The sequence below is a fragment of the Vulpes vulpes genome, chromosome 11 (assembly GCF_048418805.1).
Source record: "Vulpes vulpes isolate BD-2025 chromosome 11, VulVul3, whole genome shotgun sequence".
Lineage (NCBI taxonomy): Eukaryota > Metazoa > Chordata > Mammalia > Carnivora > Canidae > Vulpes > Vulpes vulpes.
In genome coordinates, this window is record NC_132790.1 from 66,588,688 (window position 1) to 66,604,485 (window position 15,798).

At 34.9% G+C, this 15,798-nt stretch overlaps 1 protein-coding gene across 2 annotated transcripts in view; it reads left to right on the forward strand.

Moving 5' to 3' along the window:
* Positions 1 to 15,798, forward strand: part of AZI2 (5-azacytidine induced 2) — a 35,794-nt gene that overhangs the window by 13,026 nt on the left and 6,970 nt on the right. For both annotated transcript variants that reach the window (XM_026006371.2, XM_026006372.2), the window contains exons 2-6: positions 591 to 811; positions 2,266 to 2,391; positions 2,843 to 2,942; positions 4,051 to 4,199; positions 12,337 to 12,395. In XM_026006371.2, the coding sequence (XP_025862156.1) occupies positions 596 to 811; positions 2,266 to 2,391; positions 2,843 to 2,942; positions 4,051 to 4,199; positions 12,337 to 12,395 (650 nt within the window). In that variant the 5' untranslated portion in view covers positions 591 to 595. The remainder of the gene's footprint in view (positions 1 to 590; positions 812 to 2,265; positions 2,392 to 2,842; positions 2,943 to 4,050; positions 4,200 to 12,336; positions 12,396 to 15,798) is intronic.

A 15,798-nucleotide genomic window follows, 5' to 3' on the forward strand; every position in this document is an offset into this window, starting at 1 on the left:
GCAAATGGACAACAAACATAATTACTGGTATGGAAAGAATATAGTGGAGGATGCATTACACTTCTATACTATAGTCTTGTAATGAATTGTACTCAGGAGAGTTTCTGAGAATTTATAATTGGGAAGCTGTAAAACTTACTACTTACATCTGAAAGTGGAAATGCTGGTAAGGAAGAAATATATGGGTATAAAATATTTTTAAAAATTTTTCCTATAAAAATGGTGTTTTACAGACTTTTTCTAAAACTTACTAATAATACCTTAGATTGTTTTCACATGCTTTTATAGGTATCAACTCTTTTAATATTCTTAAGAAATCTGTGAAGTAGTTGCTATTCTTTCTTATACTTTATAAATAAGGAAATCGAGGCAGAGAGATTAAGCCCAAAGTTTCACTGACACCAAGTAGTGATTGGATGTGCCTCCTAGAATCTGGTTCCAGAAATCCATGTTCTTCACCACTATGTTATGCTGCTGCTAAAAGAAACAGAAATTTTTAAACATTACCCCAGTATCCTCACTATTCTAAATACATCTCTCTTTCTGCTCCTTTATTCAATGAGACCTTTTTTTAATATTCTTTCAAAAAGCTGTCATGGATGCACTGGTAGAAGATGATATCTGCATTCTGAATCATGAAAAAGCACATAGGAGGGACACAGTGACTCCAATCTCAATATATTCAGGAGATGAGTCTGTTGCTTCACATTTTGCCCTTGTCACTGCATATGAAGACATAAAAAAACGACTTAAGGATTCAGAGAAAGAAAACTCTTTCTTAAAGAAAAGAATAAGATTTTTGGAAGAAAAGGTAATTATTATCTTCATTATATTTTATGACTTAATAATTCAAAATACTTGAAGTTTTAAATATTTTTCTGTTGTACTAAGTTTCCAAGGATAACTCACTGCTAATCCCAAAACTCTGGATACTGTACTTCTTTCTCATATTGTGCTTCACACATCTAAATATTTGTAGAATAGGATTTGGAATATATATTTCTTGGAATTTTTTTTCTTCTTTTTTCAGATTGCCTTACCTTTGTAAACTGTGTGTATTTTATGTAGGATTTCAAAATCTGTGCAAAAAATGATATTCCAACAACAGAAATTAAATGTCAAAGGTGGAAGCTCCTGTAACATTGTTTCAGTGTTTAAAAATATTTTCACCAGGGGTGAGATCTTCTTTCCCTCAATATTCTCTTTTGTTCTTAAACAAACAGAATAATGCTTTTAACTTATAAATTAAAGTCATATGTTTAGCTTTCCTGTACAGAAACCTGTCTTAAATGTTATAGAATATATAAGTTTGATAGCTGATGCCATTATAAATCATCATATCTACTTAGCTTTGTGTACTGGGAAATTGTCATCACTCATCCTTTTATTTTTGTGTTTTAAAGTTTTTACTTAGTTTTATGTTTCTTCACATTAGATCATTGTATTTGTATTTTATAAACAGCAGCTTCCCCAAAAGGGAAGGAAATGGATTCATAGCTGCCAAGGAAATGAATTATCTTGTTATAAAAGCTTTAGGATGAGGCTTGGTAGAGTTTGATTCATCTAGGAGAAATAAGAGAAATGAAGTCAGTTGTAAAAATCATAATTTCTTGATATTCCTATGCACTGTCTTTAAGGGTAATCAAATTTGTGATACAATCGGAGAGAGAAGAGGTAACATTTTGAAGCTTGTAGTTATGTTTATTTTAAAATTAAGTACAAAAATGTGTTTTAGTAGAATTAATACCGGAAATATTTCTGTACTTTGTGACCAATAATTCTATACTTTCTCTCCTGGAATAATATAGTATTTAATGAACTAACACATTTATTCTTTAAAAAGCCAGGTTTACCCTAACTTGTCATTTTTCCTGATGATGGAAATGAAATGGAAAACATTTCATTTTGGCTTGGCTTGGAAAACATCTAAGTACTGTAAAAGAATGATGTACTTTATTAGTATGATGAATTAATATATGTTATAAAATGAAAAATACTGATTAAGTAAAAGCATAAAATATAAGACTTTAAAAATATTTACCTGTACTTTTTTTGCTTTCTTAATCAGTAAAGCATTTTAACCGTGGAAGTAAAATGTTTACTTAATTATGGTCCAGGTATTATAATCCCTGCATTACAAAGAAAAGAAAGGTGTGGAGCCATCAGAGAACTGGCTTCTTTTTTGTTTTGTTTTGTTTTGTTTTGTTTTGTTTTGTTTTGTAGAATACCTTCTTTAAGCTTTCTCTTCTAATTTTATACCATTAGCTTATAGGAGCTCGATTAGATGAAGAAACAAGTTCTGTGGGACGTGAACAAGTAAATAAAGCCTATCATGCATATCGAGAGGTTTGCATTGATAGAGATAATTTGAAAAGCAAATTAGATAAAATGGTAAGTTGGTTTGAAAACAATATATATTGCAAAAGGGTTTTCTTCAGGAAGTTTAAAATTAGAAATAAGAGAAATATTAAATAAAAAAATTGAAAATATACATGCTTAAGGCAAAAACAGGAATTTTTAATGGTAATATTTGTAACATTTCTGTACAAAATAAATACATATATAGTCTGTAATGATGTTTAGGACTTAAGTATATCTAACACTACTAACTTACTTTGAAAAATCATGATGTGGTAGAAATTGTCAATGTATTTAAAAAAAAAAAAATCCAGTGAATAGTATATTCTAAGTTTGAAAAAGAAAAAAAATTAGTGAAAAACTGGGTTCATTTTCCCACCTTGCTTTTTAAAGGCCTAAATCTGTTTTTTTATCCCTGAAAATTAACATATATCAACCTATAGATTTTATTGAATGTAATTTGGCATTTTCCCTACTTAACTAGAATAAAGACAACTCTGAATCTTTGAAAGTATTGAATGAACAGCTACAATCTAAAGAAGTAGAGCTCCTCCAGCTAAGGACAGAGGTGGAAACTCAGCAGGGTATGCCACTTATTTGTTACAAATATTATAATGGAATCAATATAATTTTCCATTTATGTGTATTATATCCATTATCAGTTTTCTATATCTGTGTGCTAAGGTCTTAACGTATTTTACAATTTTTAGGCTTACATTAATTTCTCTGATCTGCTTTCACCAAAATATCAATTCCTTTTAACTTTCCCTTAGATATAAATTGTTTTTTTCCTAGAGAAAACTTGATGGTTTTTATTCAGGGTTAGTTTGTGATGAAGTAGAACTCCATCCTTGTCAAAAACCTCTTGCCTGCTGGTGTGTCCTGGCTTTTCCTTTCTACTGAACTTTTTTTTGCCCACTCTTAGGTTGTCATGGAGTAGTTACAATTAACTTTTTTTTTTTTTCTTGTAAATATCTGAAGCTTGTTAAAATGGACAGATGAGATGCTGGAGTAAATAATAAGTTTTGGAGCATTTTGGTATTGGCCTGTTCCCATGAACATTATGCTGGGACAAGCTGAAGAGTAGGCATCTAAGAGAGACCTTTTGATAAGGAATTTGAGATGAGCTCTCTTACAGTAGCTGGTTGGGGCTTTTTCTAGATAGTGACTGAAGAACTAAGTCAAAGGTAAATCGCTATCCAGTTGTATTGAGTTTCTACAGTAGATGTTCATGAATAAATTGTTTTGACCTCATGTTCTAGGCTTGATGGTCATACTTTATACTCTCTGAAGGGACTAGATGGAATGATTAGATACATCAGCTTCAGTTTCCTCACTTCACTTAATTTTTATCACCGTCTTAACCTTGACTTATATATTTTTGACTTGTCTAGTTATAGCATGTGTTTGATTAGTGTTGTATATTTTAAAGTTCCAGACTGACAAACTTGTACGTTAAACAGAAAATCAGGGGTAGAGGTGATTAGTACATTCTTAAATAAGATTGGTAGATTTCTTATTCTCATTAGCATAGATCTTTTAAAGTAATCACTGTTTTTTAAAAACTATTAGTTGTGCATGTTTTATATTAGTTTTTATATTGTCTGCACTTCACTAGTATAACCTTTATGGAATTACAGCAAATGTAGAAAGCAGAAATAACAATTTTAATGTTCATCCTTTTTTTTTTAGTGATAAGAAATTTAAATCCACCTTCATCAAACTGGGAGGTGGAAAAGTTGAGCTATGACCTGAAGATCCATGGTTTGGAACAAGAGCTGGAACTGATGAGGAAAGAATGTAGTGACCTTAAAATACAGCTACAAAAAGCCAAACAAACGGTACTACAGAATTAAATTGAGAAATTCAATATTCTGTGTATGCTATTTATAGGTTTTATAACTAAGGATTAAATCATAGAGTTAACATATAACTACTTAGTTACATTCTCTGAAAAATTTACCTTTAATATACTGTTTACTTTTAGCATAATCCCAGAATTATATAATTTTATCGTTTTAAAAAGCTCATTTACTAGTTTATTAAAGCTGTTCCTTTTAAACTCCTTTTCCTTCAGTTTCCTTAAGTCCTTTTTTCCCCATAAAATCTAAAGAGTACTCAAGTTTTATCGTTTTAATTTAATAATTTGGTTAATGTAGACACCACAAGAGACAACTCAGTTTTTATAATTCTGGAAAAAAAAAACAAAAACAAAAACAAAACCTGACAGAGTCTACTCATTTTCAAAACTCTAATACTTTGGGGGCAACTTTAATTTTCAGCAAATAGCTGAGATTTTAAAATTGAGGGGAAAAAAGCAAAAACAAAAAATTCTGAGCTTCTAAAGTATGGTTAGCCTAAAGTCATCCACCAAAACACAAGTTGCCTCTCAAGTCTATTTACTAATACTTTACATTGGGTTCCTAACAAACTTGATTGGAAGTTTTTAGATACCATGACAGTGCTGAGGAGAAAAAGAAGAAATGGTAGAGAACAGTGTGAGAACAATGAACCAAATGCAAAGTTTGAAATTGTTACAAGAAAAGTTTAGTAGTCTAAAGTCCAACAGCAATTTTATACACTCATGTATTTTAAATAAGTTAATCAGTTAGATAATTATTTGTCAGCTTAACCATTTTGCCCATCAGAGCATTCTAATCCCATGAGGAGCTGTGTCATCTACCCCAGATTCCTTTTAGGATGCCAATAACTGATAAAGACACTACTTCCCATACTCCCTGACTGCTAGCTAGGACATTGCCCCTAAATCCCAACTGTCCTTAAATGAAACTGACATTTCTCTCTTCTATAATATAGTTTTTATTGAAGGTGACCAAAACTTACGAATGAGCCAGGCATTAAGAATAATATAGCATTCCACCTTGGTCTTGGCCGGATGAATTCCTCTAAACTGGACAGTGAGAACTTGATTTCAAGACTCCAGACCCAATAAAAGGGAAACACTAGAGAAATTATTGTCAGTTCCTATTAGGGCAAAATACTTTTCCTACTTGACATCTGGAATTAATTTCCCCTGCTTTGAACCTGTGATTACATATCACCGTTCCTTCAAAGGCTTCCAGCGTCCTGTCCCACAAGCTTAGGTGTCATGGTCCCATGAGAAGCTAACTGGCTAGCTGGCTGGCTGGCTGGGTGCTTGTTTATATACTTTTTCTTTTTTAATTTAAAAAAAATTTTTAATTCTAGTATAATTAACATATGGTGTTATATTAGTTTCAGGTGTACGCTATAGTGATTCAATAACTCTATAGCTTACTGACTCATCATCATAAGTGTACTGTTAATCTCTTTCACATATTTCACCCCTCCCTTCTACCTCCCCTTTGATAACTATCTATTCATTCTTAATAGTTAAGAGTATATTTTGGTTTGTCTCTTTTTTTCTTTGTTGTTTTTTAAATTCTACATATGCATGAAATCGTGGTATTTGTCCTTCACTGACTGGCTTATTTTGCTTATTTGCATTGTATTGTCTAGATTCATCATGCTGTGGCAAATTGCAAGATTCCATAAAGGCTAAGTAATAGTTCCTTATATATATATGCACACAGACACATAGACATATATACTGCATCTTCTTTTTCTGTTTATGTATTGATGGACAGTGGAACAGCTTCCATATCTTGGCTATTTTAGATAATGCTGTAGTAAACATAGGGGTGCATATACCCTTCCATTAGTGTTTTCATGTTCTTTGGGTAAATACCTAGTAGTGGAATTACGGACTCATGGTAGTTCTATTTTTAACTTTTTGAGGAACCTCCTTACTGTTTTTAAAGCATATGCATTTACCATATGCATTTACACCAGTTTTCATTCCCACCAACATGTTTGAGGGTTCCTTTTTCTCCTTATCCTCGTCAACACTTGTCTCTTTTTTATTTTAGCCATTCTGACAGGTGTCAGGTTATGTTTCATTATAAAATTTTGATTTGCATTTTCCTGATGATGAGTAATGTTGTGCATCTTTTCATGTATCTTTTGGCCATCTGTATGTCTTTGGAAAAATGTCTGTTCATATTTTCTGCCAGTTTTTAATTGGATTATTTTTTAGGTATTGACTCGTATAAGTTCTTAATGTGTTCAAGAATCCTAGCCCTTTTCCGGATATGTCATTTGCCAGTATCTTCTCCCATTCTATAAGTTGTCTTGTAGCCTTGTTGATTGTTTCCTTTGCTGTGCAAAAGTTTTTAATTTTGATGTAGCCCAGTAGTTTGTTTGCTTTTGTTTCCCTTGCCAAAGGAGACATACAAAAAAATGTTGCTGTGGCCAGTGTCAGAAATTACTGCCTGTGCTCTCTTCTAGGATTTTTATGGTTTCAGATCTCACATTTAGGTCTTTCATTTATTTTGAGTTTCTTTTTGTTAATGATACAAGAAAGTGGTCCAGTTTGATTTTTTTGCATATAACATATAGCTGTCCAGTTTCCCCAACACCATTTGTTGAAGAGACTCTCTTTTTCCCATTGCATATTCTTGCCTCCTTTGTCAGAGATTAATTAACCATATAAGTATGGGTTTATTTCTGAGCCCTCTGTTCTGTTTAATCTGTGTGTATTATTTTTGTGCCAGTTCCATACTGTTTTGATTACTAAACTTTGTTGTATATCTTAAAATCTGAGATTGTGATATCTCCAGCTTTGTTGTTCTTTCTCAAGATTGCTTTGGGTATTCAGGGTCTTTTGTGGTTCCATACAAATTTTAGTATAACTTGTCTAGTTCTCTGAAAAGTCTCTTGGCATTTTGATAGGGATTGCATTAAATCTATAGATGGCTTTGGGTAGTGTGAACATTTTAACAGTTCTACCAATCCATGAGCATGGAATATCTTTCCACTTGTTTGTGTCATCTTCAACTTTTTTTCATCAGTGTTTTATAGTTTTCAGAGTAAGGTATTTTACTTTCTTGGTTAAGTTTATTCCTAGGTATTTTATTATTTTTGGGTAGTTGTAAATAGAATTGTTTTCCTAATTTCTTTCTGCTCCTTCAATATCATTTATCAGTTTTAGTAGTTTATGATAGTTTAGTAGTTTATGGTGCAGTCTTTTAGGTTTTCTACATACAGTATCATGTCATCTGCAAGTTATGATAGTTTAATTCTTCCTTACCAATATGAACGCCTTTTCGTTTTTCTTGTCTGATTGCTGTGGCTCCCATTTCCAGCACTATGTTGAATAAAAGTGGTGAGAGTGGACATCTTTGTCTTGTTCCTGACCTTAAGGGAAAAGATCTCAGTTTTTTACTCTTGAATATGATAACAACTATGAGTTTTTCATATATGGCCTTTGGTATGGCCTTTGGCTTGTGGTATGTTTCCTCTATACTTTTGAGGATTTTTATCATGAATTGATATAAATTTCGTCAAATGTTTTTTCTGCATCTATTGGAATGATCATATGGTTTTTATTCTTTGTTTTGTTCATGTGATTTATCATGTTGATTGATTTGGGAATATTGAACCACCGTTGTTTGCATCCCAGGAATAAATTCTACTTGACCATGGTTTATGATTTTTGTAATGTATTGTTGGATTTGGTTTGCTAGTATTGTGTTGAGGACTTTTGCAGCTATGTTTATTAGTGATATTGGTCTACAGCTCCTTTTTTTTTGTAGTGTTTTTATCTGGTTTTGATATCAGGGTAATGCTGGCTTTTTAGAATGAATTTGGAAGCTTTCCCTTCTCTTCTAATTTTTGGAATAGTTTGAGAGGAATATGTATTAATTCTTTAAATGTTTAGTGTAATGCCTGTGAAGCCATCTAATCCGGACTTTTCTTTGTTGGGAATTTTTTGATTAATTATTTAATTTCATTGCTGGTAATTGTTCTAATTTTCTACTTCTTCCTGATTCAGTGTTGGGAGATTATATGTTTGTAGGAATTTCTCCATTTCTTTTAGGTTTTCTAGTTTGTTGGCATATTTTTCATAATATTAGCTTAACAATTCTTCATATTTCTTATGTTTCCTCTTGCTACTTTTAAAATTGATCATTATCACTACTTTTTGCCATTTTAGTTACTGTGTGTCTTGTTGTGGACCTGTTGGGATGATTTTATTGGAGGCATTCTGTGCCTCCTATATCTGGATTTGTTTCTTCTCCCAGATTTGGAGTTTTCACCTCTTACTTCTTCAGCTTTTCTACCTCCTTTTCTTTCTCTTCTCTTTATGGTAGCCCTGTTATGGCAATGTTACCACACTTGATGTCATCACTGAGTTTCCTAAATCTATGTTCTTTTCAGTTTAATTGCTTTCTATTACTCTGTCCTCCAAGTCGTGCATCCTTTTTTCTGCTTTCTGTAGTCTGCTGTTTTACCTAGTGCATTTCTAATTTCAGCTGTTGTTATTAATTTCTGATTGTTTACTTTTTATGGTTTCTAGCACTTTTTTAAGGGTCTCCTTGAGGTCCTCCACTCTTAAGTCCAGTGAGTGAGTATCTTTATGACCATTATGTTAAATTCTCCATTAGGCATATTACTTACCTCTGTTTTGTTTAGCTCTCCATGATCTTATCCTTTTTTGGGGGGACATAATCCTCAATTTTGTCTGTTTCTCTGTGTTAGGACAGTCTGCTATGCCTCCAGCTCTTAAAGTAGTGGCCTTAAGAAGAGGTCTTAAAAAAAAAAAAAAAAAAAAGGAAGGAGAGGTCTTGCAGTACTCTGTAGTATGATGTCCTCTGTTCACCAGAACTTCATGTTTCAGGGCTGTCTCATATGTGTTTGTGTCACCCTAATGTTTGGCTTGTGCTGCTTTTGCCTTCAGTCTACAGTGGCTCTCTCTGTTCTGAGTAGGGTCTGGTTCCTGTGTTGTTAGTGAGCCAGTTTTGGGCTACCTTGGGCTTGGCTTAAAGCAGACCAGGCTTTTTCCCAAACACAGTAGTACTGAACTTCAGGACTTCCTCTGTGTTGTGCCTCCAGAAGCTTTTGTTGGTGGGCTGGCACTATAGTGAGACCACATGGCTATCATGCTGTCCACTGTACTGGCCACAGTTCGACTGGTGTATATGGTTATTGGCCCTTTTCCCCAGGGCAGAAGTCACTTCGGAGTGGTACTATCCTTGCCAGGGCTGCCTACATACTGCCAGGGTTGTGGTACCTCTTTGGATGGGCTCTGGCCAATGACATATTTTAAGGGGCAGGTTGACAAGAGAATGTACGGACAGGGCATTTGGTGTTAGCAAGGTTTGATGAGGTCTGCTGTGGGTGGGAGCTGGAGCTGCTTTTGAAAACTGCTTTATGGCTAGTGGGGGTGAGTCTGGAAGGGGTGGGGAGTGCTTGCAGTGCCAGCAAGGTCTGTGTTGGTCTACTGTGGGAGGGTACCTACTGCTGCCAAAACTGTGGAGGCTGGTTGGGTTGGAGAGAGCAGAATTGTAGAAGCATGTAGGGCACGCTGTTAGTAACCTAAGTGGAAAATGTGCTGCATTGATTCCCCCATGTATCCATGTAAATAGGGCCGGGCCTCAGGGAGGGAAATGGTGCCCACCAGCCTTTTTGTTCTTAGAGAAGTCTCAAGGATCCCTCCTCCTCCGGCACATGTTCTGAGATTAGTAAACTGGTCCTTCACATATACCAGAGGCATTTTTCAAATGCCGCTTTTGTGCTGTATCTTATTGGGGCTGATTATGCTGTCTCTTTAAGGGCCAGAATTCTGTTTCCTCTTGTCCTTCTCCCAGAGCTGAGTCCACCAAATTATAGTCCCAGGTGTTAAGACTCAGTGATTATAAGAACTACCGTAATTAGGCCCCTCTGGGTTTTCAAAACCAAATGTTATGGGAATTTGTTTTCCCTGTGTATGTTCCCTACACCAGGGGTGCCTGGTGTAAGGGTCTGTTTTTCTCCCTTCTCCATGCTGGTGGTTTCGCTCCCTCCTACAGGCAGTCCTGTGGGTGGGTCTCTTTAGCTCCTGCCTGCATCTCAGCTCTTCCTGCTTCTGCAGTGTGGCCTCTTTACCTTTTGCTGTAGAGTGTGTTCTGCCATTTTTTACACTGATGTGGATATTATCTGGTTGTATCCGTGGAATGAGGTGAGCATAGAAGGCTCCTACTCTGCCATCTTCTTTTATTTTTTTAATTTATTTTTAAAATATTTTATTATCTATTCATGAGAAACAAGAGAGAGAGGCAGAGACACAGGCAGAGAGAGGGGGAGAGAGAGAGAGAGAGAGAGAGAGAGAGAGAGAGGCAGAGACACAGACACAGACAGAGGGAGAAGCAGGCTCCATGCAGGGAGCCTGATGTGGGACTCGATCCTGGGTCTCCAGGATCAGGCCCTGGGCCAAAGGCAGCACTAAACCACTGAGCCACTGGGCTGCCCTGCCATCTTCTTTTAGAGGCTTAAACTTTTTTTTTAAAAGATTTTGTTTGAGCCAGCACATACAAGAGAGAGTGAGCACGAGAAGGGGGGGTAAGGCAGAGGAGGGAGAGGCGGACTACCCTCTGAACAGGGAGCCCGTTGTAGGGCTCGATCCCAGGCCCCTGACATCATGACCTGAGCTGATGGCAGAGACTTAACTGACTTTGCCACCCAGTTGTCCCTAGAGGCTTTTTAAAAAAAGATGTGCATGCGAGAAAGGATCTGTACCTTGAAGTTCTGAATTATCATTGTCAATAAACAGATTTTCTTTGAAAGGAAATTGATAGCTTTTTTACATAATGGATATTTGCTTACAGAGTATGAAGCAGTACCATAGAATTATAAAAAACTTGGCTCATAATTATGGTGTTGCTTATTAACTTTGTAACATTAGGAACATTTAATTCTTCTGAACTTGTTTTCTATAAACTTTTAAATATCTTCTTTTTCCATAAAGCTTAAATAACATGTAGCACATTTAGTACAATACCTAGTATATAGTGTATTCAGTAAGTCAGTGTATTTCAAAAAAACTGAGGTAATCTAGAAAAGCAGTACTGTTAAGGGGGTTATAGTTCAGTTCTGATTACTCTTTTCCACTAGATGGTGCTAGGGGATAAATTTACTTTTAGTTTAATTCATCTATCATAAATCATAAAAGCAGACATTTGAAGGTAGAAGAAACTTTAGAAATCACTTCGCTTACTGCTGAAAAGGCATTTGAAAGATTAAGAAACTTGAGAGTTTAAAGTGAATTAAAAGGAATTTTTTTTAAGAGTTGGTTCCCACCTTCGTAGGAATTTATTTGGTGGGGTGGTGGGGGGAGAGATTTAAAATTTAAAAATGCTCACACCTAAGATAAATGAACCAGGAATAGCAAGAGTGGAATGCCTAATATAAACTTATCAGAGGTTCCAAGTTGAAATCTTAATGTTGTGAGAAGTGTACTTTTAAATTTTGTTTCAAAGGGATTGCTGATCAGAGTCCTTTTGAACATGAGAATCAAAGAACAAGTTAGAGAAAAATTTATGTTCACTTTATTAATCTTGCTTTATCTACTGCAGCCATATCTACAAGTATTTTTGAGGTGGAGTCTTTTGTGAAACATTTTATAACCTCTTTTAAAGTGTGAAATAGCATCACTACATGGACATAATAATAATGTTTGTTGTTATTTTTCTTTTCTTTTCTTTTTTTTTTTTTTTTTACTCAGTTGATTACTGTTTAGTATTAATGAGATCAGGGTTCCAGGGTCAGACCCTTTTAGATTTTCCCCCAATATTCCAGTCATTTATATTCAGAAAAGCTGGTCCTTTAGGGAAAAAAAAAAAAAAAAGACAAAAGGCCCAAAGAAGTTTAGAAAACACTGGATCTAGGTCTAAGGTATGTAACAATAGTGTGTTTAGGGATTCATAATGTGCTGTTTTATAAAAGGGTCTGAGAAGTCCTAGAGTGTAGGAACCTGTGTAACTTGAATGTTTTTCCAAATATCTTGTAACCATGGGCTCTCCTGTATATGTAAACTCCCACATCATAAGGTACTAGTTGGGAAACAGATCTATACTTTCTAACAATTATAATTTTTAAACTTTTTTTTTAAACAAATGACAGGATCCATCTCAGGAAGACAATCTGAAGAGCAGTGATCTCCAAAGACTGAGCATTTCAAGGTATGAACATTCTTCAAAGTTCAAAAGTAACGCTTTCTTCTGTAGGCCACGTGGATAGCTTACTGAGACTTGTTATGATTTAACCTTAAAAACAAAGGGATACTATTTGGGTACTGAATGTAATCTCTGATCACAGTGAGTTTATAAAAAAACCTTAAAAAAAAAAAAAAAGATTTTCTTTATTTATTCATGAGAGACACAGAAAGAGAGAGGCAGAGACATAGGCAGAGGGAGAAGCAGGCTCCTCACAGGGAGCCCAATGTGGGACTTGATCCCAGATCTTGGGATCATGCCCTGAGCAGAAGGCAGACGCTCAACTGCCGAACCACCCTGGCGTCCCTATAAAAAAACATTTAACTGCTCTTCAATAGTTGGCTTAAACTTAAGTAGTGAAAGGTACATATATTGTTATTCCTTAAAATTTTTGAACATTCAGTATTTTAGATAGGGTTTTAGGGAGCTAGCTGTGTAGAAAGTATTCTGTAATAAGTCTTGATTTTGCATGAGGAATTATACATTCCCATATACAGTAATACCACCTTGTCCTAAGGGCAAACTTAGGACCACATTAGTCCTTGGTATTGACTTTTTTTTTTTTTTTAAGATTTTATTTATTTATTAATGACAGAGAGAGAGAGAGAGAGAGAGGCAGAGACACAGGCAGAGGGAGAAGCAGGCTCCATGCAGGGAGCCCGATGTGGAACTTGATCCCGGGTCTGTCTCCAGGATCACACCCCGGGCTGAAGGTGGCGCTAAACCACTGGGCCACTGGGGCTGCCCCTTGGTATTGACTTTTAAGAGAACTGTCCACTTTGTGTAAAAACAAAAGTAGGTATAAGACTTCAGGTATGTTACTTTAATTCTTTTTCCTTAAATATATGTCATTTTAATTTAACAAGTATTATGTTGCAAATTATTTTAGCATCCCTTCTGTATATGGATACTTTCATCCAGTGAAAAATACTGAATTGATTTCATTGATCATTTGACTTCCGAAGTTTACTAAGCTAAAGAAAATAATGTGAAATGGTTCATACCTATTCCTATCAAAAACCTAATCGAAAAGAATTAATCAACTAGGGCAAACAGTTTGAGGATTGCAGCCAATCTTCTAGATCCAGGGGAATAGGCAAACTTTTTCTATAATAGACCAGCATATTTAGGCCTCGTGGGTCATAACATCTTTCTTCTGTCTACTAAACTCTGCCATTTGAACAGTTCTTTGGTTATGCCTTCAAATTCCATCTAACTTTATAGCAAGGAAGTTTTTCCTTTTTTAACAGTGTGTCTAGTTCAGTGTCCATGTAAGTTATTTCTGAGAGTTGTCTTTTTTGAAGATATATTTATTTTAGAGAGAGACAGGAGTGTGTGTGTGTGACCAGGGGAGGGGTAGAGGGAGAGGGGAGCAGACTGCCCGCTGAACATGGAGCCCGACACGGGGGCTCTGTCTCACAAGACGTGCCCTGAACCAAAACCGAGAGTTGGACGCTTTGAGCCACCCAGGCGCCCCATGTTTCTGAAAGTTGTCTTTATCAAAATTTTTTCTTCTGTCAATCTAGGTTTCCCCTCATTTTGTTGTATTTATCAGTTTTTAAGCCTCTTCAAACCATTTTTGAAAAAGAAGCAGGGAACAAATATGTAGGAATCCGTACATCAAATACAAGTACAAAGGGCTATCTATAAAGTATATTAGGGATACATGATACAGAATGAGACTTCTTCCATTCATGGGAAATTTTACATGATTTGGATCACATCTATTAAGAATAACTCAAAAGGCTGCACCCCTCCCAGTGTCTTTAAAACATCATATAACTAACAAGATAGTGAAGAATCTCTCTACACCAGCATTTAAGAGGAGGATAAAGGTCCAAGGAGAGGCTAGTTTTGGAGGCTGCCAGACTATATAATTGTTGCTTCAAAGTGCAGTTTTGAATTCTCTAAAGCTTAGTATTAAAGTATCAGTTAAGAGAAACAGTTTTTAGAAACAATAGCCTTAAGTTCTTATCTCTAAGAGTTACTTGTATGCTAAAAGAACTATATAATTAAAGCATGTCTTAATGACTTGCTAGTGCTCAAGTATACTTATGGTTTTATACAGGTTGGTTTGCATTTATTTTATGTAAGAAATATGGATTGCAAAACTGATAAGGTTTCCCTTTTCTGGTTAGTAACTAGAAAACTAGTAACCAGATTTGTAGCTTACCTCTTGGCACACTCTGTATCATGCATTTTTATGTTAGTCTCATTCCTAGCTACATTTTATCTTGTTTTTCCTTCACTTTACCATTTATATTGGTAAATGTTTCCACTATTTCCAGTTTATAGTCTTGTGTTTTACTAATATTTGTTAAGTTACCTCATCCACTTTTTAGTGGAACAATTCAGATGTAAGTTTACATATTAACAAAACAATATATAGGAATGTTTCCATAAAACCTTTAAATACGGGTTTGTATATTTTTAAGGATTATTTTTCAGTTATCTATAAAACACCATTTTGGGGACTTTTTTTTTTCATATTTCCTCCATCATTTGCGAGGCAAACGAGGTACTATATTGTTTCCCTAAGATAGAGTGAACCTTTTTAATTATTGGAGGCCTTTTATGTCGTACTTCTTGTGTACAGCATCATTTAACAATCCAGTCAGAAATTTGGCCTGTAATCTGCCAGTGTTCTGTTTGGTATTAGCTTTAGGTCGTTCTCTGTTCTTAAATAGATCTAGGTATGGGGTAAACTTATACTGTAAACTTCTTAAAATGTAACTCTTAAGGAAATATGGATTAGGGTTAGTGTTTTTCAAACTGTGCTGTGTTCCTTAGTGGTCATGAAACTGTGTGTCGAGAAAAGCATTTTATACAAATAATGAACAGAACATACCAGAGTGTATTACACATAATAAGGGGGTATGTTTTTTCATAATTTGTTTTCTCTGGACTGCAGTATAAAATGATTCCTTGTTGTGCCTCACAACCAAAAATGTCTGGAAGACGCTTTTTGGGAATCACAGTTATCAAAATACACATTTCTCAGTGTTTAGCTCTTGGGTAAAATTAGTTTTAGTTCATTTAGGAGATGTAATAGTTCAGTAAATATTCAGAAGCTAAAGCAAAATACGAATGGGTGAAGTAAAAAATTAAGTAGATTTTTCTTATATGGAATACTTGTTTCAGTACTAAAGAGTTGGATGAATAATGTCAGTTAAGAAAACTGGGCTTTTACACAATTTGACTTTGTAAGCAGGACATGTACTCCTTCTTGAGATGTGAATAAGCAGGTTTCATTACTTTTAAAATTTAGAGGGTTGAAATTTTATACCCAAGGTTAAGACAGTTGTGTTGGCAGCCAGCATATTGGAAGTGCTTGGTAATTGTATGATGGTAATGATATGAAAAATGTTAC